Source organism: Bos javanicus, chromosome 19 (genome assembly GCF_032452875.1).
Source record: "Bos javanicus breed banteng chromosome 19, ARS-OSU_banteng_1.0, whole genome shotgun sequence".
NCBI classification, from domain to species: domain Eukaryota; kingdom Metazoa; phylum Chordata; class Mammalia; order Artiodactyla; family Bovidae; genus Bos; species Bos javanicus.
The window spans coordinates 36,529,561-36,556,871 of NC_083886.1; the positions used below are offsets into that span (position 1 = coordinate 36,529,561).

Below are 27,311 nucleotides of genomic sequence, written 5' to 3' on the forward strand. Positions count from 1 at the left end.
ATGACACTGTAAATCAGCCATACTCCAATAAAACAGCGAATAAGAATTTAAACAACTATAAACACATGAGAAACCCCCATACTCAAGGGCCCCCAATTTGGTGGCATTTCCAGGGTGTCCACGGTCTGAAGCAGAAGACAAGGTGCCACACCCCCACACCTCCTGTGTGAACCGGCAGCCCTGCTGACACGTTCGGGCGTTAAGTCCACCTGTCCACACTGGCAGCACATGGCTCCCAGTGAAAGCAGGACCTGCAGGAGCACAAGCGTGCTGCACCACCGAGCCTGAGGACGCATCAGGAGTCCAGCAGGAACCCCGGGGCACCAGCACAGGTGCCGCGAGCACACTGACCTCATCCCCCCCGAGGGTCCATCCCCCCCGAGGGTCCATCCTCCGCCACAGGAAGAGCCGCTGCTTGGGCCAAGCACCTGACGCGGACACAGAACCTCCGTCCCGGGAGGGATGAGCGCTCTGCACACACGAGGGTGAGTGTGCGGCAGTGGACACGCACGGGCAGCAGGCATGGCGGCTCCAGCATCCACACACACCCTGTGACCAGGGACCGAGGGGCATCCCAAAAGACCGCAACAAAGGGAAGTCCTCGCTCCAAGCAGAACTCTGAGTACTGTACCTGGTTACCCACCTTGTCAGGAACCAGACTGGCCCCAAGTACTGACCTATGTGGACTCCTGGGGCAGCGCCAACAGCTCGCTGGACAGTTAAAGACTCAGAAGGAACAGGATTAGAAGGCCAGCGACAGAAGATGTGAGTGGGGACAGACCTCAGGTCAGGAACAGATTGTGCTCACCAAGAAGCCTGACCAAGGACGCTCACCAGGTGGACAAAGCCACCTGTTCTGGGTGCCGATGGCTCACTGCCCCCACGCCATTGCTCCAAGGGCCCACAGACAAAGGGGCCATCAAAATGGGGTAGCGGGGGGATACTGGAACAGGCTCCACGGCAGGCCCCGGGCCCAGCTCACCAGTCACTCCTGTGGGATGCCTGCCCAGCCCGGCCCCTAAACCAGCTCTGAAGCCTGGAGGTCACCTCCCGTATCACAGCAGCAGGTGGCCACCTGCTGGCTGGGCGACTACACGGGGGGGTCAGCATCTGTCTTTGTGGGATGGACCCATCTTCTGGACTCAGCTCCGCCTGCCCTGCCTGTCCACACTCCCCAGGTCATGATGCTCCACGAGTCCGACCGCTGAAGGCACAACTTCCAGGACAACTTAACACTTTTAACCAGACCATGGTCAGAGCACACAGGTCCCGGGATGGAGGGCAACAGCCGGGGCAGGACTGGAACACTACAGCTTTGTACCAACAACCCCATTGTAGGTCTTCATTCCCGGCCTGGACAACGCTGGATTGAAGGTCTAAGACCCTGGGGGCAGTTTGGGGTGGGGGGGGCCTTTCTGCAGGGATACAGCAGTGGTCCTGGTTAACGTGGAGAGACTGTGGGTAAGGCACGGACGGCTACTCTGGAGCCCCGGGGACTTGCTGGCGCTTCCTGCTATTTCCACGTGAGGGAACTCAAGAAGCCTGCACCTCAGGCATCTTGAAAGGGATGCTTCGGAAATGAAGGGTCCACGGGCTGGAGGGGCCAGAGCCCATGACAAGCGCAGAGTCAAACAGCACTGACCAGGCCAGGGACCTTCTCTGCTGACTCACACCTGCCACCTGCTCAACCGCAGGGTGGCCTTCCCCACATCCCAGGTCCTGTGCTCAAAGTCTCCAAGGATTCCTGCATTTAAAGCCCCTCAGGTGACATTAAATTCAAAATCTGATGGACCACAAGGCCCTGAGCCCCAGGCTCCTCAAGTCGCCATCATGGCCAGGATGAGGAGATGCAAACATGGGCTTCCTGGCCCAAAGCAGGTTGGGGCTGAACAAATAAAGGGGCTCAGGAGGGCCTCGGCCGCAGAAATGGGAGACCACCAGCTTTCAGAATAAAATGTAGCTTTATTACGACACATGAAAGACTACAAGCCATTAGGGAGGAAAGGAGCCTAACAGTCCCTCAGAACAGCAAGGAAAGGGACATGGAGACATCCCCATGATAAAATCCACAGCACAATCACTGGCATCTTGTTCTTATGATTTGTTGTCAAAGTTATAGTAAATCAGTTACCTGAACTGTCAAAAGAATGGCAATTTGATACGATGGGAGCATCTACACTGAGCAAGCTACGACAGCACGAGTGTACACACTGCAGAAGGGCGAGTCCCAGGCGCGCTGGTGCAGGCAGGAGGGCCCCACTCCCCAACTCAGGACACCCCAGAGAGCGAGCCGCCGCCTCCCCGCGACGTGTCGACACAGCAGCCGACGTCTCAGAGACACAGTCACTTTGATACACGAGTGCAGGGGGAGGGGTCGCCCAGGAGTCCTCCGTGGTCCAGACGTCAATGCAAGTGGTTTTAAGAAACGGGAAACTGTTTCCAGCAGCTGCATTGGGAGCTGAGAGAAAGGACTCCCAAACGCAGCCTCTGTTCCTGACATCACGGCAGGACCTCGGCACAGCCGAAGCGTCACGCCCACCCCGCCTCCACCCCACGTGGCTCTAACAGTCAGGGGGCGATCTCGTCAGCAGACACAGAGCTAAGTGCTCAGAACAGCAGGCCAGAGGGAGTAAAGAGCATTAATCCGGATATAAAAATTCAAAAATAACATTTCGAAAAGAGAAACCTGGCTTCACTGTCTCCCCATCCAGGAGCTATGGACGTGAATGCAGGGCCCAGAAGGGGTGCAGGGAGGGACAGAGTGAGCCAACAGAAACCCAAAGCAGAACATCCACTCTGCCCCGACTTAACATGGAGGCCCCGGGCCCAGAGCTCCACAGTCACCTCCAGCCCAGGGCCCGGCCCGCGAGGCCTCTGTCCAGAGCCCTCAGAGCAGGCATAGTGCACGGGCCACGCAGGGTAGTTTCTGAGAACGGGCGCCCACCTGCATGTCTGATGATGCTCACGGCTGTTTCAAAATAAGCTTAACAACTTGTGTTCCTGAAATACAGAAACACAACTGAGTGACCCTGGCAGGCACTTGGGCCATATCCGCCGGGTATGATGACCCGGCCTAGGAACCCCAGCCAGCACCTTCCACCCTGCACAGCAACCACGCCGCTCCTGGACCTAAGCAGCTGATGAGCTGGACCCAGTCCACTGCCCGTTGGCTGAGAACTATGTGCACACCTTTACAGAGTGAAAAAACTTAACACCCTGTAACATGGGAAAAGTATGTGATACTCATATTTCCACGCTCCTATAAAGTTCTCCAGAACACAGCTACATCTGTCTATGTGTCAGCTATGAAAGAAACCACAGGGCCCACAAGCCGGGAGCACCCACCACCTGGCCCTCTGCAGAAAGCCCGCGGACCTAGCTGCAGGGGGATGTGTTCCTCTCCAGGAAGTAGCCCTCACAGTTCAGGACAGATGGGCTTGTCCCCGTCTCCAGGTTGGACCCTCTCAGAATGGACAATCTAAGTCAGGGTGTGGATAGACGGGTGCATCTGCTCCTTCAGCCCGTCCCACTGGCTCTGTGCCGGCAGTCTTTCCTGCTGCAACAGAAACAAGCAGAATGGAAAGCAGAGACCCCCAGCGTAGAACGCAGCAACACCCCCCCAACCCTGCAAGGCCCCCCGACGCCATCCAACATGTCCACTGCCCAGCAGCGACTGGGAGAGCTCGTGGGCCAGGTGGCCAGGAAGGAGACACGGGAGAGAAGCAGTGAAACCACTAGACACACTTGAGTTAAAGACAGAGACTGTACCCTGCCCAGCCCGCTCCTCACCCGTGGCTCTGACACAGACATGGAGGTCCCTGGGGATGAGGGGTGGGGGCAACCAAAGCAGCACCAGTGAAGAAGCAAGACCCACTCTCCAGAATCAAGGGAAAACGATCTAAGGTTCAGTCTGAACTCGGTAATTCATTCACATCACTATCACTGCATTCATGAAATTCACGATCATGGAGAAGAGAGAAAGAGAGAGAATAAGAAAACACCTATTTCTAGAAAACGGGGAGGTCCTTCCGCATGCAGGACAACGCTGGCATCTGCAGGACAGACAAGCTGGAGGCCGCGCAGGGCTGTCAGCTCCGCAGGCTCCGGGCCCTGGATCCACGCTACGCACACTCAAGACCCCAAATTCACCAAGAAAGAGATCGCGAGGGCGCGATCTCGACCCGCTCTGGAGCCTCCAGCCTGAAGCCGCTGGAACTCCAAGGGGCATGGGAGACATGCAGGCACTGTCTCCTTTGCCCCCAAGCCCTGGGCCAACCTCCTGCCAAGCGTCTGCACAGCGTGGCCCCGGGCGTGCGGGGGCTCCCGCAGGGCTACTCGTACTCCAGGAACTGCTTGTGGTAGAACAGCAAGTACCTGTGGAGGAGAAGGCAAGCTCACCTCCCACCCGGGGTGGCCATGGGGCACCTGTCCCTGCAGAGCTGAGGCCCCCAGCCCATGCCCCAGCCTGAGACCGCTCTCCCTTGGCTGGGGGTCCCTCTCTGAAGGATGCCTGCCCCAGGTTCCACCCACCCAGCCCTCTCAGGGCCACCACAGAATCTCAAGGCTGCCCTGCTGCCTGGAACTCCAAGCCCAAATGCTGTCAGGGTCACAGCAGGTCATCTGGGGCAGGAGCCTCCCAGATGGGCACAGGGGGAGCTGCCGTCAGGGGACCTTGGCCCTACAGGACGCACCCCTCGCTGTCCAGCACGTCCGCGATGCTGGCCTTGGTGATGATGGCGTCATCACATTTGAACCACTGGTCCTTGTGCTGTCGGATGAAGCTGGTGTAGTGGCCGCTCTCCAGGGTCCCCTGGTGGTTGACCACCGCAAACAACGAGTACCTGAGGGGATGGCAGCAGGGACACGGAGATCACTCAACCCTGTCACCACCCGGGACCACAGTCCCCACAGCAGCAGCCCAAGAATGAACGCTGACAGGGAAGGGTAAGGGGACAGGCCGCCTGGGAGACACTGGAGCGGCTGCAGCCTCCCTTCGGCCACCAGTAGGAAGGACGGGAAAGGAGGACAGGGCCTAGTCAAGGTGCCGGGAAGGTCAGGCTCTTGCAAAAGGAGGCCAGCTTAGATGCAGGTGGGGGGAGGCCCTGCCCTGACAGAGGAGTGCAGCACTATAGGAAGCCAGCCAGTGACCAGAAGACACACAGCCTGGCCACCCCCTCCCCATGGCCACACACACACACACACACACACACACACACACTCTCTCTCTCTCCCCCCCCCCCCCGCCCCGGGCAATGCAGGTGGGGCCTCCCTAAGGCCCAGGGCCAACTCTCACTCAAGACGCTGGCCCGCCCGCCAGGTGGAGCCACTCACTTGTTGTCATTGTTGAGACTGTCTGTCGGCTGCTGGTACTGTCCGTTCATCCTGCTCTCTTTGCTGTAAGGACAGCAGGACACTCAGCCTTGATCAAAATGTTAACTGATCACCCTCACCAGGGACTTGCGAGGCATGACTGTGTGGCTTCCACGTGTCTGGTTCTCCCAAAAACTCTGCCTCAGGCAGAGACGGCCCCAACTTACAGTGAGGAAACTGAGGCCCAGGCTGGCCAAGTGGACCATCCACACCAAGGCACAGAGCTGGAGTCAGCCAGGACCCACGGTTCCCCCAACCCATCCTGTCTCCCCACTCCACCCCTGGCCAGGGGGTCAGCCTCACTGGACCCTCCTGCGGCCTACATGGGCTCAGGTCTCTGCTGCTTCGACACCCCCCGGAGTCCTCCACCACAGCAGCCCTCGTCTGACACACTAGTAAGTGTCTGGGCATTTTGTGAAGGTAAATTTTAAGTGGTCCAGAAAACACAGACTTGAAAACAAAGCAAGTGACATCTGCAGCTGCAGAACCACCCTGCTGATTTGTATTCCACCCCAATGCCTGCGGCTGAAATGCTGCCTACGGGCAGATAGCCCAAGTCTGAGCCAGTGCTACAACAGCTAGTCGGGGGCCAGCCTCCCTCACACGGGGAGGGGTCAGGGGCTTCCATGACGTCAGGGCTCACTGGGGCCTCATCAGGGACCTGGCACCACCCCCGCCCGCCCGTGGACAGAGAACAAACCTGGAGGCCATGAAGGGGGTCATGTCCAGCTCCAGGGGGAAGGACACGTAGGTGGTGATCTTACGCCGGAGTTTGGCTGAGTGTTCAAACCGCTGCAGGAACGGAGGGATGGGGGAGATGGGTTAGGGCTCCTCCCACCGTGTCTCCGGGGCTTCTAACATGCCTTCCTGTGTTTTCTTAAGTGCCCTGCTTCTGCCCAGAGCCAGAGCTCAGAATCCACAGCACAAACCCCATGGGGCTTAGCCCCCCACCCCTGAAACAATGGGCCTGATGGCAGGTGTGGACGTGACACAGTGTCTGGCAGGAAAAACAGGGCCCACACCCCATGCCCTGTGCCCCCTGCCAGATAGGACGCTTCCCCACAAAACGGGACACTGGACCAGCAGCAAGGCAGGGCTGGGGTTCTGGGTTGTCTTACACCTTTAAAGGGTCACAAAGCGGAAGAGTAAGCAACAGAGACCATTAAGGAATGCCCAAGAAGAGCAAACACAGCAGCCCTGCTGCTCTTCTTTCTCAGCTCGTCACTCAGGACTCATGCTTGCTACTAGCCCCTCACAGAAGGCATGCTGACCCCAGGATTCGACCTCAGTGCAAAGGGTCTTTGCTTTTAAGTAAATCAGAAAACTTGGGGTGAGGATGGAAGAATTTGGAGGGGAGGAGGAGTAAACCCCTACCCACCCCTACCCAGAGTAACTTGCCCTGTTTCAGTTAAAGTAACTCCTTTCTGATTCACAGCAAACCTCCTGACAGCAGAGAGAACAGTCACTCACAGGAGGCACTGGCCTACGTGCTCCAGAGGCAAGGTGGGCACTGCACAGCCACCTCAGGCCCGGGGCGTGCTCAGGGGACTCACTTTGAGGTGGAAGCAGGCCACAATGGGCAGCTTCTTCATGGTGAGCTGCTTGGTGGACTCCTGGTAGCTATGGCAACCGCTGCATTTGATCTTGGCACTGCTTCCTAAGTGCTCCGGTCTGGTAAATCTGCAACATGTCAAAAACGTGTACTTTTAGTTAAAAAAGAAAATGAGAACACTAAAAAAAGAAAGAGAGAAAAGTTTTTTTTCATCACTTTCAGTGGGTTCATTTTGTTCCTAAACACATGCACAATTAAGGACGCTTTTTAAGGACGCTTATAAGCTTACAATGAAAAACAAAAAAGCTCCTTCTTCCTCTTCTCTATCATAAAGAATTCTCATCCTAAGTAATGATTTTCTAACTACTGTAAGACAGCAGCAGTCAAATTACTCCCTGAAAAGTGAAAACCAGCATTCACACAAAACTGTATGTGAGTGGTTACTAACTGCAGCTTTATTTGTAAGGGCCAAGAAAAACCTGGAAACAACACAAATGTCCTTCAGCAAATGAGTGGTTAATGCATGCACGCTGCAGAATACTACTGAGCACTTAAAAGGAAGCAACTGGTGATACACGCAACCTGGATAAACCTCCAGAGAATTAGGGTGAGTGGAAAAGTCAACCCTGAGAGATTACAATTCCACTGATACAACATTCTTAAAATGTGCCCCCTCAGCTCCTATGTGGGAACGTGGGGCCCGGGGAGGTTTGGCTTTCTCAGGATGCTCCCCAAGCAGCCACAAGAAGGGCCCCCCTGCCCATGAGGCGTGGCCACCTCACCTCCGCAGGCAGTCGGTGAGGGTCGTGGTTCCTGACACGTGGCTCTCCCCATTTACCACACTGCTCTCGCTTCCAGGGCTCAGCGGCCAGAAGGGCGTGGAAGAGCCAGGGAGGTCCAGGCTGATGTCCCAGAAGGGGTCGATGGTGGTGGAAACCCCACTAGGAGCAAGCAGGGGCACATGTGAGCAAGGATGGCTCTGTGGGCAGCAGAGCGACAAGGCCCCAGAATCCCTGGGCAGGGGGGGAGCACTTACTGGCACACCTGGCAGGTGACGTCAGACTGCAGCCCTCCTGTGAAAATCTGGTCTATGATACAGTTGCAGTGGTTGGGGTTGTTGGCCTTCTTTCCGTTATCGTCACCTGGGGAGACCACGGCTCTGTGACCCTGGGCCCCAAGGCAGCTTGCCATCAAGCCGCTGAGCCCAGGGACAGGGCTGGTCCCCTAGGGAAGGTTGCTGCAGGAGGACCTCGGTGGACCCGCAGTATGTTCCGTTTTCTCCCCTTGTTTCTCCCTAAGACCTTCCTGCCGTCTATCTGACACTAAATGTATCTCATGTCCAGTAACTGGTCCAGGAGCAGCCCTGTCCTCACCCCTGCTGGGCCCTCACTTTTGCAGCCCACACCCCTGCAGAGCCCACCCTGGAAGGTGCACCCCTGCAGAGCCCCTGGAAGGTGCACCCCTGCAGAGCCCCTGGAAAGTGCACCCCAGCAGCCCCACCCCTGCAGCCCCACCCTGGAAGGTGCACCCCCGCAGCTCCACCCTGGAAGGTGCACCCCGCAGCCCCACCTTTGCAGTGCCGGTGCAGGACATCCAGGGCTGCGATGAGGAACTCGTGTGCGTCCTGCTGCTCGTAGCCTGCCAGGTGCCGGGCGTGAGTCCACACGAGGTGCAGCAGTTTGTACGGGATGTGGGGGGAACGGTGCCCCGAGTAGAACTGTGCAGAGAGAAGGAGCGGCAGCCTCGTCAGGAGCAACACAGAGCCCCTACGTGCACACCCGACAATGAGTGGGCAGGTGGCCATCTCCTCTCCTTCTTGTGCAAACTGTGTTTTTACCTGGAGTCTGCACATAAGTTTTCTCCATTCCCACCATCCGTTTTCTAGAAATACATCAAAGTGATGAACTGTGGCAAACTTTCATCGAAACAGAGGAGGGCATGGCAACCCACTCCAATACTCTCGCCTGGGAATTCCACTGGCACAGGAGCCTGGTGGGCTACAGTCCATGGGTCCGCAAAAAGCTGGACACAATGAAGCCAGTAACACTTTTACTTTGGTCAAATGTGAATAAAAAGGTTTTTTGAAACACACGATCATACATATACACTAAAAGGTGACTTTTGTTCTGTGTAAATTGTACCCCCATAAACCGGAGCCTAAAGACCAACGTGACAAGATGAACTGACCACCACCAGTGCCTGAATGAGACCCCCACCAGACTGCTCCGGCCCAACGATACCACTCAGCTTGTTCACTCCTGTAACGCCAGCCACTGCTGGCAGGCTGCAGGAACATGGGCACTGGATGGGCCAGGGATCGGGAGACTTCTGAAAAGGGCCAGATGGTGAATAACTCCAGCACCGAAGTCAGGCAGGCTCCAGGCAGCCGGGGTGCACCAGGGAAATGAGAGGATGCAATCAAAGGCCTAGGGCCATCACCTGAAGACACCTGGGTCCTTGCAGGACCCTGTCCTGCATTCGGGCCCTGAGCCTGGAGGGTCAGCTTGCGAGCCCATCAGGGACAGAGACCTCTGGTGACACAGTCAGCAAGGCTGGCAACGAGACCCACCACCCTGTGGACAAAGCGGCAGGTGACGGATGGGGGCTGAGGGGGGCAAGGGGGCCAGCGTCCGCTGCTCACACCCCGTCTATGGCAGCAGTGAGCCTGAAAATGACACCGAGTCTCTCGGCTGGAGACCCCCTTGGGAAGAACACGTGGTTTCACAACAGGGGCGTATACGAGATGTCCACCGCAGGGGAGGTGACAGAACCCCCCTCCGCCCCCTCCCAGCCCCGCACCTCCTGGAACAGGGAGGACATCTCGCAGACCAGGCAGGAGCTGGGGCTCTGCATCTCACAGCGGTGCCGGTCGGACAGGAAGAAGTCGCGCAGCAGGGGCGTGTGCGTGAGCGCCTGCACGATGCAGTTCATGAAGCACGTGTTCCCCAGGTTGATGAGGCCGCGCAGACCTGGCGGCGGAGGGCTGGGTCAGCCAGCATTAGGACCCCACCAGCCCACGGCCCCACTCATGTGAGAACGGAGCTTCTGTCCAAGGCTTGTGCTCCTCTTACAAGAAAAGGCCCCGAGGGGTGCTGATCCCCAGCATTTGGCCCCTAACTTCAGCATCAACCATTCTGGCAGAATTGCCTGAAGGCCTCTGGTAACGAGGGAACAGGTCAGAGAGCAGTCTCCCCGACAAGCTGGCAGCCACACCGCGTCCCCTGCAGTCTCAGCAGGGCCAGGGAGACTGCTCACACTCACACCTGCTTCCTGAAGAGCCCCACCCGCGGGCTCTGCCCTGCTGGGCACACCCCTAAGGCCCCACCGGGCATGTGTCCACCCACCAATAGTGCAGTTGGACGTGATCTTCCGCCGCTTGGGGTTGTGTTTCAGCAGCTCGAGCTCCCGTTTGGTCGGCTCCCATGTTGAAAACTTCTCCCCGACACCTAAGCAGGAGGGTGCCGTTAGCTACACTGTGTGTGTGAACCAGTGTGGTGGTGGCAGTTTATTAGGCTGTGTTTCAAAGATGGGGCAATGTGGGGTTCTTCTAAGACCCTGTTCCAGACACTTAAAGGAGTTTCCTTCAGGGAATGTGCCGTGAGTAAGCCACGTTCCCGGAGGAGAGGAGAACAGAACCTGTTCAGAGCGGTGTCAGCAGTCCAGAGACCAGCATCTCCTCAGCCTTAATCCCTGAGTAGAGGGACCAGGGCTGAACCCCTTGTGGCAGTCGCAGGCCCGTGAGGACCCAGGCAAAAGCACAGGTCCAGGAAACTGTGGGCTCCGCACCTGCCTCCCTGGGTGCCCCCCCGAACTTGCAGGAGGTAGCAGGCAGGTATGGGGGCTCCTCCCCACTCCCCCTGACAGATGAGGGGCAGGGGATGCAGGCGAAGACACAACCAGGCTCACAGAGCTCCGGAAAACCAAACCTTGCATCTTCCAAGCTTTCCGCTGCTCCTCTTTGGCAAGGATTTCTATGTCTTTGTCATAAATGTAGTCCTGACACAAAAAGCAGTAGATACCTCCGTACATGAGCTCGATGGCTGAAAGAGAAGAAACAAAACTAATTAAAGATGGAAAGGTAATGCTTCAAGACACAAACACACATGTAAGCTTTCTAGGTAGCATTTCTCTAACCAGAAAATCCCACTATTACCAAAGGCTGTGCCCCCGCTTCAGACGTGTGTCCAAAGCAGGTGAGGCACGTGAATTCTCCCTGGAAGCTCCCTCAAGGGTTGAGCAATCTGAGGGAGAAAGAGGTGCCACGTCTGTACTCTACAAAGGACCCAACCCCTCGGTACCAGGACTCTCTGCCTTTCCTGTGAAACAAGGGAAACCTGCATTCCTATCAGCCCACAGAGACTCCCGGGACCAGAGCTCTGTGACCCGGGCGCCCAGCAGCCCTCACTGTGCCAGGATGCAGGCAGCACAGCCGCCAAGCAAACAACCTGGACCTGTGCCCAGGGCTTCCCAACACACACACACACACACACACACACACACACACACACACACTCTTCCGTAAAAATGTAAACCTGGCACATGCACACACACACACTCTTTCTCTCCTGTGAACATGTAAACCTGGAGCACCTTAAGTGGACACACACACACACACACACACACACTCTCTCTCTCTCTCTCCCATAAACATGTAAACCTGGAGCACCTGAGGTGCGTGCACGCGCACACACACTCTTACTCTCTCCCTCTTCTGTAAACGTGTAAACCTGAAGCACCTAAAGAGCACACACACACACACTCTTCAGTAAACCACGTTCTAACCAGCAATGGCCAGAATCTTGCTCCTGTTCTGTGCTTTTGTCTCTTGAAGCAAACTTCCTAAAACTGGCTCATTCTGGCAAAAGTAGAGGCAGAGCTTATCAAGCAGGCTGATAACATGAACAAATACCACGTTTCTAAAGTGACTTTTGTAGACAACACTGGGTTTCAGTAAGATTCTTCATAAAGTCTTTTAAGTGTAAAAGTGTTCCCACTTCTGCACAGCCCTCCTAACCACACAGACTCCCAGCCCACATGTGAGAGCCCTACATGGGTCTGGTCTGAGAGTCAGATTACACGACCCCTGTAACCACAGAGACTTGCAGCCCACATGTGAGACCCTACATGGTCTCATCTGAGAGTCAGATGGAATGAAGCACGAAGTTCTCTACCACACACCAGAGGATCCCACCCCCACCGTGACCATCAGCCCTTCTCTCCGGTCCCTCTGGGTGAGATCCCACTGCTGACTGCTGGCCCCACTGGGCGGCCACCCACCCACAGCCTGTGAAGCACCATCAGTGTCATCAGCTCTCCTTCGAAAAGGCCAGTTAACGCCTCGTCCTGGGCTGACCCCTCCCCTGCCTGGTTCAGGCTCTCAGCTAGAGATGAAGCATGACCTCTGGAAACGACTGAGTTCGAACGCCATCTCCACACAGGAAGACTGGGTCACAGGAAGCTGTGTTGTAGGAAAGGGTCTGTGGCCTGGACCTTGTGAAAGCGAGTTCCTTACAGGAATCCTCACCATCGTTTGACAGAAAACATAATCCTCAAGGAGAGAAAAACTTATTGACAGCAGTCAGAAAGTAAAGACTAGAGCAAAACTCAGCTTCATGTAACCCCACCTTGATGCCAGCACCTCCAGCCTCTCCATGAACAAACAAGCCAACCCCTCACAGACAGTGCTGAACTCACCCGGTGCCCCCAACCCCATAATGATACCAATAACCTAAAGCTGCATGGAAGGCCTTTGCAGATTTCTGCCTAATCTAACACCTAACCATGCTTTTCAGAGGGAAAGACAAGTCTCCGATGTTCCATTGCAGGAAATGCACTCTTCAGAGAAAGTCGTCCTTTAGGGTCACACTCTACATGACCTCAGGCAAGCGGGGCAGTAACACTTGTGGGCTCAGTTTCTCTCCCCTCCCCACAGGAGTTCCAAGGAGAGCACAGACCACTTCAGATAAGGGCAGACTCCTGGGAGAGCGGAAGGTCAAAGTCAAAGAAGCGAGTTGGGAAGATGACCCCAAAGCCCCGGAGGTGTGCATCAGGAGGGTCTTACCCAGGTTGTGCCTCTTGGACTTGGCGTGCTCATGAATGTGCTTCTTCGTGAAACAGCCGAAGAAGACACAGTGGAGGCAGGAGTGCAGCCGATTCAGGTGGAGGCCACACACATGACATACGCACGACTTCGCCTACAAGTCAGAAAAGAGAATTGGGAACCTGGGGTTCTCAGAGTCACGGGAGCAAGGTAATTCCAACAGGTACAGCTAGAGAGGAAGTGGAAGCCTAGGTTTTCTCTCAAGGTCTCCCCACCTAAAAGATCTTTTCCTTAATTTTGTCAATTGACCCAAAAGGCATGTAGGTCACTTAGCTCAGACTGGCTCCTCGAAAGAGGACTGAGGCCAGTATCAACCACCAACCCGAAGCCACTCAAGACCAAGCGTGTGAAGCTTCAGGAGCAGAAAAGGTCCTTCTGCATCCGAGGGCCCCTCCACCCCCAGGGCACCGGTAACCAGCACGCCATTTCAAGTTTGATATTCCAGGTTCCGAGACCACAGCAAATCTATAATCAATCAAGATGGATATGAATCAAAGCAATACACAAAAACAAGAAAAAGAATGGTTTGTGGGTGAGAACTATACCACAGAAACCCAAAGTTTTATAACCTCAGCAATCACGAGCACTGTGGTAAACAATTCTCTTCCACCCAAGCCTCCCAAGTGCCTCTCCCCCCCCAGCAGGAAGCCCTGCTCCAGGGCAATTCCACAGGAGTGGGAGACTCAAGGGAAAGACTTCTGAAATGTTGCAATACAAGAAATAGTACTTGTACCACCTATTTATTCTGCCAATGATCAATCTAAGGAATTAACTAATTCTAATTGTTCTCAGTAACACAAGGGAAGTTTTAAGTTATATAATGGTTACTTGGATGTGTAACAGTGAATGGTTCCCAGTAGCCTGGAAGTTTTCTTTTTATAAAAATACCCTTAGGAACAGACCCCTGGAATCTGTTTACTGCTCCCTATGGCTACAGATGTAAAGAAAAGATTAAAAGGTGTTCCTTGTTTTTATCACTCTGGATACATTAAATGCATGACCATGGTTTTATTAAAAAAAAAAAAAAAAACTCTTCTACGACCTTAATAAACAAAAAATCCAAGAAAAAACTCAAGAGCAGACTCAAAAAATTCAAGAAAAAACTCAAAACCAGCATGACTCTTAAAATATATCAGGTTAAGTACATAACTTTAACTCACTATTTCCCCTTAAAACACACAAAAGTTTTAAAAACAGATAAAAATTTAACTCCTGAATTTTAAATCCAAATCTGTGCCACCTGTTCTTTTGCAGCACCTCCCCAAAGAAAAATCTGCTGAAAGAAAAAAGGCATCAAGAATTTTAGCTACACAAACAGGGAACCACAAGAATTAAACACAGGCAGATGGGCTACAACAAGAAAGAAAGTGGTCACATCCTTAAACTATCAAGATCAGGGAAAGAAAGCCTGAGGTAACACAAACACAATTGACTAAGTCTTTTTCACACAAAAAAAGCCCATGCTCAGGACTCATTTTAAGGCCCTGATTCAGATTTTACAACTAGGGCTCCACTGGCAGGCAGTCCCAAGCATGAAATCCAGTTTCCGTAAACACCAAGGATTTGCCATATACCCCAGAGTAAACTACTCTTGGATTAACTGGTGCTCTGCAAATAAAAACAAACACAAACCGCACCTCTTACAAGCCACTGACTCCAGCCAACGCTGATGGGCCTGAGAAGGAATGGGAGCTGCTTTTGGAATTACCCGAGGAAATTCTGGCCCGATTTGAGCATAAAAATGAGTAACAAAAGGAATGGATTATACACCCAACAACAAAAAATACCCAAGTCCACTCTGCAATTATACCAATACACACACTGCACAGTCTTTTCATTGTGTTACATAAATGTAACAATGTTTCTAACACTAGGATCCCAACAGGACTGCAACAGCTGTGGGCCATCAACATTTCACAATGGTTCATTCATTAGTGCACAGGTACCCACAGGTCAGTACCTCAGTACTGACCACCTCAATCAGTCCTTAATTCACATTTCGATCACCTTCCCCACTGTCAATTCGGAGAAGGCAATGGCACCCCACTCCAGTACTCTTGCCTGGAAAATCCCATGGATGGAGGAGCCTGGTAGGCTGCAGTCCATGGGGTCTCGAAGAGTTGGACATGACTGAGCGACTTCACTTTCACTTTTCACTTTCATGCATTGGAGAAGGAAATTGGCAACCCACTCCAGTGTTCTTGCCTGGAAAATCCCATGGACAGAGGAGCCTGGTGGGGTGCCGTCTATGGGGTCGCACAGAGTCCGACACGACTGAAGCGACTTAGTAGCAGCAGCAGCTAGGGACCATCGGGTTCTCCTAGGACCTCATGCAACCTGCCCGTCCCACTTCATTCCCTAGAACTTGGAACAGGTGATGAAAGTGACTGACAGGCCCACTGCCGCAGGAGCTGCCAAGGTTAAGATGAGGCAGGTCAGCTCAGTCCCTAGAAACCAAGTTCCCTTATGTGTACCTCACCTCTGAACATCTGCTGGACACCTGCCCCCTTAAGTATGGGTGCTCAAGACAGTAGAACCTTCGGGAAAGACACAGCACCACTCCAGATCTTGCCAGAGGACCAAACTCAGGTCTGATGGAGCCTCTGATTTGGCTGCCAACTTACAGGAAATAGAACAAAACATGAAACCTAAGCCTGCAGCCAGCAAATCCAGACCCAGGAATGATCCTGGCAAAGCCTGGAGCTCTTCAGCAGGTCCCTGTGGGAATGAGAGGGGCGAGGAGACCGAGACACAACACCCACACCGGGACAGCACCCAGGGAGGATGGGCTGGCGGGGGCGGCGCTCTGACCCTGCATCGGCCGCACAAAGCACGGACCTTCACAAACAGGGCTCAGGATTCCCCCCAAACCTGGAACCACAGCTGTGAACCCTGAGAACACATCAGACAAATCCAAGTTGAGACACATCCTACAAAATACCTGATTAATATTCCAATACTCCTCAAAGCCACTGCGGTCATTAAAAGCAAACAAAAGGCAAACCTGAAAAACCATCACAATCCAGAGGAGCTGAGGGCGGAAAACAGGGGAGAGGAAAAGACAAAAGGACTTCCCTGGCGGCCCAGCGATTAGGACTCCACTGCAGGAGGTGCTTGTGGGAACTACGGTCCCACAGGCAGAGGCGACAGAGGAGCCTGCGGAGACACGGACTAAGTATCTCCTGAGACAGGACGAGAGAAAAACTAATCAGATCTGAATAAAGTATGATCTTTAGTTAATAATGATATATCAAGCTTGTGCATTAGTTGTAACACAATGTACCACAGAAATGTAAAAGCTTCACCATCAGCAAGATGTTAGGGATTGATTCAGGACCTCTCTGTATTATCATTTTTTAAAAAATATTCGCCTACATTTTGGTTTTCCTAAATAGATAATCATATCTGTAAACAACAAGATGTTTGTTTCAGCCCCAACTCCCAATTCTTTGTTCTCATATATCGTCTAGAACTTCCATTGTCACTACTGTTATTTAGCTGCTAAGTCGTGTCCAACTCTGCAACCCCCTGGACTGGGGCCCACCAGGCTCCTCTGTCCATGGGATTTCCCAGGCAAGAATGAATACTGGAGTTGCCATTTCCTTCTCCATCTGTATTATTTCTGGTAACTTTTCTGTAAATCTAAAATCTGAATCTAAAACTACTGTTATTAATCTGCATAGAACTAAACACACACACACACAAATGAGCAAAAGTGGAAAACAGGAAAATCAGGAATAAAGCTGTGGTTGTAGCCACGTGGGCAAGTGATTTTAACAATGAGTTAGTCTTGCTAGATGTTACCATATGGATAAACTGCAAAGGTTCTCTATTTTTCACAACAGCAGGTTAATCTACATTACTTCACAAGGAACAATGTTTTCATTTTAGATCTTTTACTTGGAACCGTCTGGCTCCTCGGAGAAGGCACTGGCACCTCCCTCCAGTACTCTTGCCTGGAAACTCCCATGGCCGGAGGAGCCCGGTAGGCTGCAGTCCATGGGGTCGAGAAGAGTCGGACACAACTGAGCGACTTCACTTTCCCTTTTCACTTTCATGCATTGGAGAAGGAAATGGCAACCCACTCCAGTGTTCTTGCCTGGAGAATCCCAGGGACGGGGGAGCCTGGTGGGCTGCCTTCTATGGGGTCACACAGAGTCGGACACGACTGAATCGACTTAGCAGCAGCAGCCTGTCTCCTGCTCCCTGTGAGTGCTGCAATGCTCAGGTGTATTAACCTGAAAGAACTAATTCATCAATAAATAAAGCACAAGTTAATTCCTCAAAGCAAGAAGTTCTGAAAAAGAAAACCTTATACCTAAAAGAATGGACATATCCAAAAAATGAACTAAAAAAACTGAAGGGACAGGAGACAGCTGTCTGCAGCATTCTCACCATCATCCAAGCGCCTGGTCGAAAAAGACTAGTCACTGCAGTCAGTAACACTGGACGTTTAACAGCTAAGTCTACCATCTATCTACCAGACGCTGTAAGCTGTAAGCTCCAGGTATTCTGTCTAAGCCAGTGACAGCACAACTGTTACTTTCCAAAGATGATTTCTACTAAAAAGTTCAAACATAAGAGATTCATTCAGATCTCAGACTCTAGAATTGAAGCAACACTGATTAAAAGAGGTGACCAGTAAGAACCCTAGAGTAAACCTTTTTCTAAAATACACGGTAAAGTAACACTGACTCAAGATAAATAAGACCATTTTCCATCTGAAATGCCTCCCTCAACCAAAGGCTTGAACCATGCTTCTAAAATACTGACTACCCAGAAACAAAAAGACAATGTCTCCAGCCCCTTTTCTCAAAAAACCTCTCAGATATTTCCAACCCAAATGATTAGGAATCCTGTCAGCAAACGTTGTACTGAGAAGACTTCAAAAGCGGTTTGTCATCCTCCAGATTACTGCCCAAACTACACCAGAATCAGCAATGGCCCAAGAGTGCTGATGCTTCCTCACCTGTGGTGAAGTATTTCAGTAAAAACACTTACTATGACTACAAAAAGGTCTGTGTTTTTTGAGGACAAGTTTCTGGAAAACTTCAGAATCACAGAAACAGTTCAAAAAGAGAGAAATGATTGCTTAAAAAACATTACCTGTCCCCCCCACCCCCAATGTCTACATGTTTAAACATAAAACAGACTGGGCTAACTCATAACCACCAGAGGAACTGAAAATCCCTGCTGTCCTCATTGCTGGCTTCCGTCTTCACATACGATTCCTCAAGCAGCAAGAACCACGCCAGAAAAGCAAAGCAGCACGGAGTCCTCAATTCTCAAATCTGATCGAGCCCACCAGGAGAAGCAGCAGAGTTTGGATACAGAAGTCATAACCCACCTCTACTTAAAGGACGGTTTGAACTCCTGTAGTTACACTATAGCTGAGACTTCAATGTAGCTTCTTTGAGCAACTTCAATGAAGTTTAACTTAGGTTGAAGTATTTTATAGGCAACTTTTCAGCGTTAAAACCAAACTACTAAGCCTGCACCTCTTCTGAGAAACCTTTGCAAATTACCAAACGTACATTACTGTTTCTCAAACCAAACTCCGCCTTGGCTGGGCCACCAGGATTCTAGAAGTGCACGGAGTCCCCAACATTCAGGGAATAATGGATGGAGGACACAAGGATTCACTGGCGGGATATGACCATAATGCAAGGCAGCACAACAGACTCGAGTTCTCAAAGAGGCTAATACCTCACTTCTTGTCTCTCTGCAGCTCAAGTTCTCACTATCGAGTAATACAGACGTGTGTCAACAATTTTCAAACTAAGCAATTAACATTAGAAGATTAATCCAAGTCACATGTAACAATAACAAAAAAAGTGAATCTTTCCTCAGGAAATTCGGCAAAGTTAACGAGGGGTTAAACTTGACTCCTTGAAGCGGTATTTAAAAATTACATATCTTAACCAACAACATAGAGCAGTAAGTAACAAGATTATCGCCTTTAGAACAGAATCAACCAAGTGATTTATTTTAAGGGCACACAACTCCATAAGCAAGAACCTCCTAGCACTCCCATCCTAGTAGAAGCCTGTTTTATCTCCGATTTCGGTTCATCCAAAGAGCCAGTTCTTCCCAACACCCACACTGATAAAAAGAAAGAAAACTGGTGCTTAACATTCCCTACGTGCTCAGCAGATGTTAGTTTTACCATAAAAAAATGTTATTCAAGGTGGACATTGCCTAACAGCGCCTGCCCTCGGGCTGCGAACTGCAAAATCGCCGTACACGAAACAACATACTTTCTTCAGGTAGGAAGAGGGAATAACGCCATTTTCTGATTTCCAAATAGCTAACAAGCCCAAAGGCAGGACACTGAGTACAGCTCCCTCGGGGAGGCGCCCGCGTCAGATAGGAAGCACGTCGGCCCCCCGTGCCGTCGGACAGGCCCCCTTTACACCGCTCCTGCGCAGCGACAGGTGAACTGCAAATCCCCTCATGCCAAGAGCAACGCGACTCGAAGCGCAGAGCCGGCGGCGCTCTGCATCCGCGCACACCTGGAGGGAGGGGCCGCATCCTGGAACGTCCCTGCGGATCTGGGCCGGGGGCGCCCCGCGCTGAAATGGGGGGGGGGGGCGTGTTGTGCACCCTGCGTCCCGAGGGCGCCCGGCGTTGAAATGGGGGGGGAGGGCGGGCGTCCTTGTGGACTCTGAGCCCCGCGCTGAAATTGGGCGGGGGGGGGGGGGTGCGTCTTGTGGACCCTGCGTCCCGAGGGCGCCCGGCGTTGAAATGGGGGGGGAGGGCGGGCGTCCTTGTGGACTCTCAGCCCCGCGCTGAAATGGGGGGAGGGCGTCCTTGTGGACTCTGAGCCCCGCGCTGAAATTGGGGGCGGGGGAGGGTGCGTCTTGTGGACCCTGCGTCCCGAGAGCGCCCGGCGTTGAAATGGGATGGGGGGGCCGGACGTCCTTGTGGACTCTCAGCCCCTCGCTGAAATGGGGAGAGGGCGTCCTTGTGGACTCTGCGCCCAGAGCTGAAATGAGTGGCGCGCGTCTCTGCACACGCCAGGCGCGTGGCGGCTGTACTCGAGTCCCCGGGACCCCGCCCGACCGCCAGTCCCCGGCCCAGCGACCCCCAAGTACCCGCCAGGACCGCGGAGAATTAGCACAGCGTAGGCGGCACAGGCCGCACCCTCCGCAGCTGCGTCCCCGCCCCGCCCCCACCGGAGGGTCCCCAGGACACGCCCCGAGCGGCGACGTCTGAGACCCTCCCCCTCCCACCCGGCAGCCCCGGGAAAGACCGCCCCCGACGCCCACCCCGCCCCCGCCGGGCGCAGGCGGCGGGGGAGGGGACGGCGGAGGCGCGACCCCCGCCTCGGAACCGCGCCGCCGGGGCGCACCTTCCGCTTGCGGGCCTCGGCCGAGCCGCTCCACACGAAGCACTGGTAGATGGCGCGCAGGTTCTGCTTCCAGTTGTCCACCTTGAAGCTGCCCAGGTGCGCGCAGCCCGGCGGCGTCACCACGAGCTCCGCGTCCATGGCCTCGCCGTCCGGCTCGGGCCGGGGCGCCGGCGGGGACGAGGACGACGCCAGCGCGGCGCGAGGCTGCAGGCGGCCCGGCTGACGGACGGGCCCGGGACAAAGCGGAGCAGAGCGACTGAGTGGCGGGCACCGCCCGCGAGGCGTTTGCGGGTCGCCGAGGCCCGGGCGGCGCTACGTCATCGCGGCCGGCGCGCGTGCGCTAGGCGCGCCCCTCCCCCACGGGCTGGCCCGGCGGGGTGGGGCTGCGGAGGCCCCGCCCCGTCCCCCAGCCATTGGTCGGCGGAGGAGACTTCTGACGGGAATTGGTGACTTCCCGCCGTCCGAGGAGGGGCGCGGGCGCAGGGGAGACGGGGCTGGTTTGCGCCAGCTGGACTGCCGCAGGGACTGGCGGGCAGGGGAGGGCGGGTGTTGGGCGGGGCCCGGTAGCGGTCCGCTGAGCCGGATCCGGGGAGTTCGTACTGGAGCGCCATATAGTCAGGGCTTCCGGTTAGGAAGCAGAGCATCACACACAAGCGGACTCGGTCCGGTTCGGCCCACGCGTCGCCATCCCGCCGGGCAGCACGTTCGCAGCCCGGGGATCGCGAGTCCCGCGACCTCCGAGCGATCCTGTCCACCTGCGGGCCGGCCCCGCTGGTATGGGAGTTCCGTGAGGGCAGGTGCGGGTTTCTTGGGGCCGGTCAAATGGCGCTCCGCGCCGGCCCGCATCCCGAGAGAAAAGACAGAAATAAAAGATGCTGTCTGGCAGCTAGAACTCGGGGCCCGGCGGCATGGGCCACCTGCCCGCCTCCTGCTCGGCGTCCTTTCTTCCAGCCTGTTGGACATTACGACACGCCCCCCCCCCCCCCCGACCTCCGACGCCGCAATCCTTCATCTCCTTTTACCCAAAGAACTTACTTTTTTAAAAAATTAACTATTTTCCTCAGTAGCACGAAAACTCCATGATGGTAATTATTTTTCTGTTTTATTAAAGTCTGTATCCAGCAGTGCCCACTGGTTATATCAGGTCTTCAAAAATAAATGTTTAATTGGCTAATTAACCCAAAGAAACTTTTATAGGAGAATCTAATGCAGTCATCCTCAGACTAAAACACGAGTGAAGGCACATTACGGATATGTTAAAGGAGTGTCAGTCTAAAAAAGGTGAACTCTGAAATTTTAAGTTAAGAATTACAAGTTCTATGGGATCTATCTCTATTGATGTTATGTATGATGAGTATTCCAGTATTGTTGTTCTTACAAATATGACTCGGTTTCAAGAATGTGCCCTTAGAATTCAGGCCCCCAGTATCAAGCACATTTTTTATGAATTTGGTCATCCAAACATGAGAGAATTTCTATGCTCTCTACTTGAATTGTAAGTAATGATTTCAAATGCCCTGTAATCAGAACAGCCTTATACATAAATAAAAGTAAAGCACAATAAATATCCTTGGAAAGCAGTTCCCAACTGAGTCACGGTTGACATTGTTTTAACACTTTTTTTTTTTTTCTAATGGGAAAAAAGCTGAGAACATGCTGCTACTACTGCTAAGTCGCTTCAGTCGTGTCCGATTCTGTGCGACACCATAGACGGCAGCGCACCAGGCTCTGCCGTCCCTGGGATTCTCCAGGTCAGAACGCTGGAGTGGGTTGCCGTTTCCTTCTCCAATGCAGGAAAGTGAAAAGTGAAAGTGAAGTCGCTCAGTCGTGCCCGACTCTCAGCGACCCCATGGACTGCAGCCTACCAGCCTCCTCCGCCGATGGGATTTTCCAGGCAAGAGTACTGGAGTGGGGTGCCATGCTAACTGACCATTAACAGGCAAATGAATGATTCAGTAAACTGTTGACTTTGTAGGGAACGCTATGCAGCTGTTAAAATGGATGACGTAGGTCTCTAAGTGCCTAGTATCAAAGCTGTGCTGTGCTCGGTCTGTCAGACGCCTCTGGCTCTGCGACCCCAAGGACTGCAGTGCGCCAGGCTTCTCTGGCCATGGGAGTTCCCAGGCAAGAATACTGAAGGGGATTGCCATTTCCTTCTCCAGAGGATCTTCACCCCTTAGATGGAACCTGCGTCTGCTGCACTGGCAGGCAGGTTCTTTACCACTGAGCCGTCTGGGAAGCTGATAATAACACTAATACGGAAATTATATAACATATATGAATAAAGCAAGCTGCAGAAAAATACAAGTAGTATGGTAATATTTATTGAAAAATAAGACTGTATGTAGGTGTATATTAAAGGGCTGGAAGAAACAAACAAACCCATCAGTCATAGTTAATATCTGGTGAGGGAGAACTTCACCTGTGATATTTGAGTTATTTTATAATAAGAATTGGAGAAGGCAATGGCACCCCGCCCCAGTACTCTTGCCTGGAAAATCCCATGGATGGAGGAGCCTGGTGGGCTGCAGTCCATGGGGTCGCTAAGAGTCGAACACAAATGAGCGACTTCACTTTCACTTTTCACTTTCATGCATTGGAGAAGGAAATGGCAACCAACTCCAGTGTTCTTGCCTGGAGAATCCCAGGGATGGGGGAGCCTGATGGGCTGTCTATGGGGTCGCACAGAGTCGGACACGACTGAAGTGACTCAGCATAATTAGAATTAATTATATATTATTTCATACTTAAAAATCACTAATGGGGCTTCCCTGATGGTCTAGTGGCTGACTCTGCTTCCAATGCAGAGGACTGAGGTCCATCTGTTGTTAGGGAACTAGATCTCACATGCCTGCAACTGAAAGATCCTGCCAAATAAATATTTTTTAATAATTTAAGGCATTTATTTTTAAAATGTAAACTAATAAATATGCATGTTTATTTTTTATCACATTTGTGTATATTAAATCAATTTTGGTTTTCTTGGTTGCTCTTTTCCTCAGCTATTTTAGATAGAAAAAGTGGTGGTGATTAATATCTTGAAATGTTAAAATTTCTCCAAATTATGTTATGAGTTTCTAACCATAATTGTGTTAATAAAGTCATTCCAAAAGTATTATTTGGTTTTCAGTTTGAAATTAGTACTGCCCACTATATTCAAACACTAAAACTGTGGTGTCAGGGGAAAAGTTTTTCTAGATGCTACTGTCAGCTTCTGTCCTGAGCAGTTTGAACGATCACAATTTCTTAATCAGCAGAGTTCATACTCTTCATCTAAACTCTCAAACCCATTGTTAAATAATAATCCTAGGAGAGTTGGACATTTCCTGTCATGCATGTGGGAAAAGGGAAGTGGCCAATGATCCTTGTGGTCAGATATAACAGATAAATCCTATTAAGAATACACAGATTTCAATTACAAGACTCCCCCAGAGCCACAAACTAGCAACTAATATAACCCTGTAGAAATAACATCCTTACTATAGGGTTTTTTTTTTTTTTTGCTTTTGCAGAATGTGGCAACAATTTCTAAAGATTCTGTGTTCAAATAACACTTGCAAGAAAAATTTATTTTAATCACAAACAAGTCATAGTCACTCCAGTCCCAATTTTGCATCAGAGGATGGGATCTTATGACCACTCTCAACTCACCATCCTATCAAACTAATTATTTTAAATTGTGATTATAACAAACTGTTTAAAGACTACATTATTTAAGATCGGTTATTTTAAATAGATTATTTTTAAAATATTTTATTATTTATTTGGCTGTGCCAGGTCTTGGTTGCAGCATGCAGGATCTTTGAACACCATTGTGGCTTGCAAGATCTTTAATTGCAGCGTGAGAACACTTACAGGCAGCATGTGGGATCTAGTTCCCTGACCAAGGCCACCTGCATTGGAAGCATGGAGTTCTAGTCATAGGATCACCAGGGAAGTCCCTAAATAGATTAATTTAAATACTTTATGGTGCAGTACATTCTCTTTAACACTTACATCTTCAATTCTTTCTGAAGCTCCCTTTGTTAACACGTAAGACTTCCAGTTTTTAAGGCTTGGCTCTGAAATAGTCTCCTACTCAACATCACATGCAAAGAACATATCTATAAAGTGCCTTTTTGCTGGCAGAAATGGAGCAAAGACTGAATATGGATCTTACTTAATACTGACATGAAACTGAGGAGTGTATTGAATTTTTCTTCTTTGAAATTAAGCTATCCTGCATTTAACTTTCTTTAGGAAAACATACACGATAGTAATAACCTCTTATATTTCTTGATACAACCATTTTACCATCCACACTTTTGTGTAATTGTCACAACAGCCCTGTGAAATAGGCATTAATTTCCCGTGAGGGGCCCTGTTTAGGCTCAGAGCTTTTGAGGCAGAACGAGGATTGGCAGTCTGGTTTTGTCAGCCTTTGAGGACTCGGTGATACAAATAGTAATGGCAACAACTAATGTTTATTGCATACTTACTCTGTACCTGTGCTTCCCAGGTGGGTCTAGTGGTAAAGAACCCGCCTGCCAGTGCAGGAGACACAAGAGACACAGGTTCAATCCCTGGGTAGGGAAGATCCCCTGGAGTAGGGCATGGCAACCCACTCTGGTATTCTTGCCTGGAGAATCCCATGGACAGAGGAGCCTGCCGAGGTACAGTCCATAGGGTCGCAAAGAGTTGGACACAACTGAAGCAACTTAGCACACACTCTGTACCAAGCAGTGTTCCATTAATATAAACACCCTCCTGACAGATCAATGAAGTGATTACGGAAACTAGCTCTATCTTAATCCTGATGGCACCACTCTTAAGCCTGCCACACCAAAATATGTTTATACTACAAAAAGTAAAAAGGTTTACATTTCTAAAATGCTTGGATTCTGAGACAGGCCAAGATAAAGAAGCCTCCCCAAATCCTTGAAGCACAAACACCAAAAACCTGGCATCTCAGACAAACCATGTCCTGATTTTAATAAGACAGGAATATCTGGTTTTCATAAAAAAGACTACACTACCCCATCAGATTTGATTGTATGTAATAATCTGAACTCTATACAATATCCCTGTTCATCCAGTTTTTCTGGAAACCAGACTTTGTATGCATTACATGAAAGTAATATATGCATTACTTTCACTCAGTGCTCAAATTTGTACACAAGGAGACTTCCCTGGTGATCCAGTGGTTGACTCCTCACTTCCTTTGCAAGGGGCATCGCAGATTTGATTCCTGGTCAGGGAACTAAGATCTTGCATTTCCCACATCGGCCAAAAAAACTACCTCGTACACAGGGTTTTTTCCTTCAACCATTATCATAGTCCCAGAAACTGAACACAGAACAGCTAGGTAACTTACCTGGGGTTGCCCAGCTAGAACAGGGAACTAGGCAATCTTTTCTCTAAGCCCACTCAGACCCTCTCTGCCACATTCCAGCCATTGCTTGACTGGTAAGCCCCTGCTTTTATTTTTTGGTTGCTCCATGAGGCTTGGAGAATCTTAGTTCCCCAACCAGGGATGGAACCCATGCAGTGGAAGCACAGAGTCCTAACCACTAGGAAGCCAGGGAAGTCCCTAGCTCCTACTTTTTTTTTCTAGCTCTGTCCTAGCCACTGGGAACGCAGAGGATAAAAAATGCAGTCACTGTCCATAGAAGTTTAGTTTTAAGTGGGGGCATCCGACAATTTGACAGGGGTTATCAGGCCTGGTGGAGACATGACAGAGGGGTGCACAGAGGCCAAACAGGTCCAGGTGATGGGCAGCTCACCCAGTCACAGAGGTCAGGGTGGGTCCCTGGGACCAAGTCTTCAAAAACAAATAGGATTATCCAGATAGGGAAAGACAGGGTGGGAGGAGCACCCATGAAAGCCATTCCAGTTATCTGTTTCTGTACGACAAATTCTCATGGTTAGCGGGGCTGGCCAGCATGTCCTCTCTCAGGATCTCTCATGGTTTCACAGAGGTGGCTGGCACTGGGTTCATCCTTGAAACATCGGATAGTTGACACCAGCTGGAGCTACAAATAGGGTTACCAGGAACTTTCATGCAGCCTGGATGTCCTCAGCTGGATTCCAAGAGTAAGCATCCTGAATGAACCAGGACAAAGCTATTCCACCTTCACCTGGAAGTGAATGGCCTCATTTTGCCAGTCACATGTCCTCCCAGGTTTGAGGGAAGAGTCTGCTTCTCTCTCTCTCTTTTTAATTGAAGGATAATTGCTTTACAGAATTTTGTTGTTTTCTGTCAAACATGAATCAACATGAATCCGCCAAGGTGAAGAGTCTGCTTCTCAGTGGTGGTTATATCGATGTCAGTTCATCAGAGGATGTAGGATGGGCAATATCTTTGTGGCCATTTTGGAAAATACAATCTGCTCAGAAGGTCTGTAAGAGGCCCAAGTACTGGAGAGACTATGCTGTGTCTCCTCCCACCACTGAAATGTAACCCAAATACAACTCTAGGCCACAATACAGGTGCATTGCGGTTCAGTAAAGTATTGGCTTTCCCATAATAACTCCTACTCCATCCTGGGGGTTGGGGGGATGGATATCAACCATCAAACACCTTATGTATTTTTTCCCTCACTTTCTTTTTTTTGGGGGATCCCTGCTTTGCTGGTGTTCAAACTACATGTTAAGTGCTCCAGTGTGGGGGAACAGTATTCCAGGTAGAAGGAGGGGCACAGGAAAAGACAAGAAGTAAAAGAGCATGGGTAAGTTCACTTGAGCGAGTGGAGACTGGAAGGTGAAGGGGGAGAGGTGATGGTGGGAGGCTGAGAAGGGGCAGATGATGAGGGCCTGGAGCACCAATGACAGCAGCATGCACTCCTCTGTTCTTGACATCCTGAGCACTTTTCATACAGTAACTCATTTAAGTCAACATTCCTGTGAGGTATGTTATATGAGTATTTCATCTTACAAATGAGGAAACTGGTTAAACAATT

At 51.5% G+C, this 27,311-nt stretch overlaps 1 protein-coding gene across 1 annotated transcript; it reads right to left on the reverse strand.

The window, feature by feature from the left end:
• Nucleotides 1-1,942: 1,942 nt before the first annotated feature.
• Nucleotides 1,943-20,703, reverse strand: USP22 (ubiquitin specific peptidase 22). The gene is made up of 13 exons (XM_061391299.1): nucleotides 20,374-20,703; nucleotides 12,984-13,116; nucleotides 10,849-10,962; nucleotides 10,267-10,368; nucleotides 9,722-9,891; nucleotides 8,492-8,639; nucleotides 7,959-8,064; nucleotides 7,705-7,863; nucleotides 6,924-7,050; nucleotides 6,071-6,162; nucleotides 5,332-5,394; nucleotides 4,692-4,841; nucleotides 1,943-4,374 (listed from the first exon to the last, which is right to left on the reverse strand). Exons 1-13 carry the CDS (start codon nucleotides 20,509-20,511, stop codon nucleotides 4,332-4,334), a joined length of 1,545 nt encoding a protein of 514 aa, XP_061247283.1. The 5' UTR covers nucleotides 20,512-20,703; the 3' UTR covers nucleotides 1,943-4,331.
• Between the last annotated feature and the right edge of the window lie 6,608 nt (nucleotides 20,704-27,311).